The 4,841-nt window shown below is 40.5% G+C and overlaps 1 protein-coding gene across 4 annotated transcripts in view; it reads left to right on the top strand.

Moving 5' to 3' along the window:
* The first annotated feature begins 65 nt into the window (after positions 1-65).
* CDKL2 (cyclin dependent kinase like 2) overlaps positions 66-4,841 on the top strand; it is a 48,752-nt gene continuing 43,976 nt past the window's right edge. For all 4 annotated transcript variants that reach the window (XR_012023413.1, XR_012023414.1, XM_072810625.1 and 1 more), the window contains exons 1-2: positions 66-534; positions 4,334-4,532. Coding sequence is in view for 2 of the 4 variants with exons in the window: in XM_072810625.1 (XP_072666726.1) it covers positions 4,365-4,532 (168 nt within the window). In the remaining 2 variants the exon portion in view is untranslated. The remainder of the gene's footprint in view (positions 535-4,333; positions 4,533-4,841) is intronic.

Here is a 4,841-nt window from a genome sequence, read left to right as displayed (position 1 = left end):
CTCGTGACGACAGGGCCGGCCAATCAGAACCCGGGAGGCGTGGCGCAGCTGGGCGGGGCCTGGCAGGGAGGACCGCCCCCTTGCCGCTCGGGGGCCGACGCCTGCGCCCAGCGCCGGCCGGAGCCGCGCAGGTTCACAGACGCCGGGGCCTGCGCACCTTGCGAGCCGGGCGCAGGTGTCCTCGCACGCAGCTCCTTTCGCTGCAGGCCTTGGCCCTGACCGGCGTGTTGTGCCTGCCGCGGACGCGTTCGGACCTGGGCTGTCTCTCTGGAGACTGTACCCAGCATTGGGCCGAGTGAGGGCGTTGCCTAGGCGACTGCAGCATGCGGCCCGCGGCCCTGAGTGGGAGCCTGCGGCGGGCGGAGGCCGATCTGCCTCCCTGCCTGCTCCGCCTGGGACCCGCGACCGTGTCCACTAAAGGAACCGCACCGCTCCGGGGTCGCTAGTTGGCCGGCCAGCGTTTTTTACACCTGCGAGACAGATGCATTTCGCCTCACGTTTGTTTCCAAGTTGACGATCTTTGGGCCTTCCGAGGTGAGAGGTTTTTAAAGAAACAGTAGGTATATTTTTAAGAAGCTTCGACTATTTCGTTCTTTGATCTGTGATAGGTTTCAGTGTTTGTGTTTAACAAAATACAGTATTAGCATTATTTTTATTATATGATTGTTGGTATTAGAACCATATGCTTACATGGCACACGTCCAGAAATACCGCATTGCCAATTGGCAAGGCATTTTTTTTTAGGTTTTATTACCCTTTATTACAGACAGGAGTAGAAGGCATGAAAGATTGTAGTTTATGCGTAACTTTCAGGAAACCAGTGGCTTTTGAAGCTGCGATACTTCCAAGGTATTCGTGGGCAGCGCCGCTTGAGAAAACAGGCGTGTTCCATGTCCTGTGGCTGAATGTGTAGTTGGTTTCCAGAATAAGCTTGGAGTGGCCAACCTGCTTAATGTCAGCTTGTCAGATATGCTTCAGAATATCTTAGACATGCTTAAGTTTTGTTCACTTTGCATTTTCAAATATTGAGGACACCAACTGCAAAATGTTTAAAAACGATCCAGGTTATAGGGTCCAGCTATTTTTGTTCTTGGCACGGTAAACCTAAAGTCTAATCCTTAATGAAATATGCTGTCTTAATGGACGGGGAAAAAAGTCCAGGAAAGCCAAGATAGAATTACATCGAGGATTTCTTTTTCAAACAGACATTTTATTTAAAATAGTTAAAAATGTCAAATGGAAGTTAGTATGTCAAATATGTGCAAAGTTAACATTGTGGACACTGCTCTGTAAACAGTTTATAGAACCTACTATCAAAGCTATTTCAAACATGAAATAATTCTGATCTTCCATGTATATCTATGCATATATATATATATATATATATATATATAATAAAACCCTAAATTATTAAGGTAAACTGATGAAAATGTATACACACTGGATTATCAGTTTGCTAGAACAAAAAGCGTATTTGTTTTGTCTTTGTTATCAGTGTACTAATAGGGAAGCAAATAAAACATCACAATTCACAATCTGGGTAAATTAGTTTTAGATTGCCATAAGGACACAAATAATGGACAGATGACTTTCTATGTTTTATGAATGAGTATTTTTATATTTTTAGGCTAAAAAAATCAGCTATGAATCATCATTTGAATATATAGTTACTGAAAGATTATTTTTTTTCTCCCAAAACTTTTAGAACCATATTGGGATTAGGATAAATATTTTTTATTCTTTGCTTCTGGAATTTAATTTCAAAATCAGACTTAAGTAAATTTAACTTTGGAGTTGTTTATTAGCCTTTTTTTTAAAGATTTTATTTATTTATTCACAAAAGACACACACACACAGAGGCAGAGACCTAGTTAGAGGGAGAAGCAGGCTCCCTGCAAAGAGCCAGATGCGGGATCCCAGGATCACTCCCTGAGCTGAAGGCAGATCCTCAACCACTGAGCCACCCAGCCTTCCCTGGCCTTTTTTTTTTTTTTTTTTAGGATTTTATTTATTTGTTTGACAGAGAGAGAGCTCAAGCAGGGGTTGCAGCAGAGATAGAGCAGCAGGCTCTCTGCTGAGCAGGGAGCCCAATGTGGGACTCAGTCCCAAGACTCTGGGATCATGACCCAAAGCAAAGGTAGATGCTTAACTGACTGAGCTACCCACATGCCCCATGGAGTTGGTTTTGTTTGTTTGTATTGTTTTTAAGATTTTATTTATGTATTCATGAGAGACACAGAGAGAGAGGCAAAGACACAAGCAGAGGGAGAAGCAGGCTCCCTCTGGGGAGCCTGATGTGGAACTTGATCCCTGAACTCCAGGATCACACCCTGAGCCCAAAGCAGAGTTTAACCACTGAGCCATCCCGGCATCCTTTTTTTTCCCCCCTTGTATTCCATAACTGGGACTATCCAACAGCTGATTTTACGGGTGGAAAAACAGAGATGAGAGGTGGACCTAGGAAGGGGACCATTTGGAGCTATGGTAGCAAGCTAAGGAAATCTCTTTTCTATTTTTTAAAAAATTTTAAAAGATTTTTATTTATTTATGGAGACACAGGCAGAGGGAGAAGCAAGATGCATGCAGGGAGCCAGATGTGGGACTCAGTCCCCGGAGTCTAGGATCATGCCCTGAGCCAGAGGCGAACACTCAACCACTGAGCCACCCAAGTGTCCCCGTGGAGTTATCAGTGTGTGTGTTTTTTTTTTTTAAGATTTGATTTATTTATTAATGAGAGACACAGAGAGAGAGAAAGAGAGGCAGAGACACAGGCAGAGGGAGAAGCAGGCTCCACTCAGGGAGCCCAAGGTGGGACTCGATCCCGGGTCTCCAGCAGGATCATGCTCTGGGCTGAAGGCGGCGCTAAACTGCTGAGCCACCGGGTTGCCCTGTTTAGTTTTTATATTCCATGACAATCAAGACTTGTGAATTAAAATCTATCTGTATTTGAACTGAAGTTTTTTTCTATACCAAAATATGTAGTGGAATGATTGCTGGTCCTTCATCAGTCATTACTAGTATTGCTCTTAGCCAAAAAAATGTCAGATAATGAGATATCAAAGAATTCTAAACACAAAATTCAGGTTACACTCCATTTACACTGCATAATCATTAAAAGGATTTTTGAAATATTGTATTTGGTACTACTAAAATTTAATTTTTAAACAATTTGGTTATAAACTGTGATGTCATTGTTATTTTGTAAGTTCAATATGGGAATTTAATTACTATCGTAAGAGAAGTAAAGAAAAATAGTTTATCAAAGTTTCTTACTGTTAACTTGGTAAGTAAGTGATCATTTTGTGAACAAATATTTTTCCCAACTGAGTAGAAAGTGCATAAAAATTTTCAATTTTGCTTTTTTTTAGATTTATCTATTTATTTGAGAGAAAGAGAGAAAGTATAGGTGAGAGGAGGGGCAGAGGGAGGGAACCACCCTCCCCCCACCCCTCACTCTGAGCCTGACTTTGGAGCTCAGTCCCACAACCCATGAGATCATGACCTGAGTGGAAACTAAGAGTCCATTGCTTAACCAACTAAGCAACTCACACGCCCCTCAACCTCACTTTTATTTTTTAAAAAAAGATTTTATTTATTTGAGAGAGAGAGCGAATGAGAGAGAGAGCACAAGCTGGGCGAGGGGCAGAGGGAGAAGCAACTTCCCCAGGGAGCAGGGAGACCAATGTGGGGCTCAATCCTGGGAGTTGGGATCATGACCTGAGAGAAGGCAGTTGCTCAACCGATTGAGCCACTCAGGTGCCCCTCAACTTTGCTTTTTAAAATCTGATGTAAATAAATAAATAAATTTGGTCTTCACTAAAACCAAACTCACTGGGGCCCCTGGCTGGCTCAGTTGGTAGGATGAGTGACTCTGATCTCCGGACTGTGAGTGGGAGTCCCACTTGGGTGCGGAGATTACTTAACAATAAAATCTTAAAAAACAAAATAAAACTCATTTGTGCTTTTTCACCTCTGAGTGAAAAGAAATTGTGTTTTTCTAAAGTAAGCTATAATTGCTGTTTATGATAGTTCAAGCATTGTTCTATCTGTATCAAAAATATATAGAAAAAATATATAGAATTTCATTAACATGGCGTCTAATAATTTAAATTTAATGGCTTTAATTCTTGTCTATTATGAAATGTCTATATGAAATAATCTGAAAACATAGCTTAGATGTGGAAATAGTAAGAAATAGTGAGTCAGAACAGAACAGCCATTGACACAGTGACTACTCTAATATGGAAAACAAGTGGGGAAGAATTAATTTACTGGAAAGGTGGAGGAAATTAATATACTCAACATTATTAACTCTATGTTTTGGCTCCCACAGCAAGAAGAATTCCTACTGTTTTTGAATCAAAATGGAAAAATATGAGAACCTAGGATTGGTTGGAGAAGGGAGCTATGGGATGGTGATGAAGTGTAGGAATAAAGATAGTGGAAGAATTGTGGCCATCAAGAAGTTCTTAGAAAGTGATGATGACAAAACGGTTAAAAAAATTGCTATGCGAGAAATCAAGTTACTAAAGGTGAGTAAGTATCAATATTGAGTTAAAAAATTAGTTGTTTCTTGATCAAGATTACATTTTTAGAGAAAAATTACTGTTTTTACATTAATTTCCATACCAAGATTTAAGATATAAATTTTTTGGCAATAAACAAATAAAATTATTGTATATGCATATTCAATTTATCCTATGACTGTAAACATGATTTTTAAAGTATTTGTTGCTTCTTTCTGTATCTATCTGCCTATCTATCTATTGATCTATCGATCAATACATTATCTATCATCTGCGTTGGGGGTCCTAAGGACCACTCCATCATCTGTGACTCAA

The sequence above is a fragment of the Canis lupus genome, chromosome 33 (genome assembly GCF_048164855.1).
Source record: "Canis lupus baileyi chromosome 33, mCanLup2.hap1, whole genome shotgun sequence".
NCBI lineage: Eukaryota > Metazoa > Chordata > Mammalia > Carnivora > Canidae > Canis > Canis lupus.
Note: the sequence above shows the minus strand (reverse complement) of the source record. Positions and strands in the feature narration are given on the sequence as shown.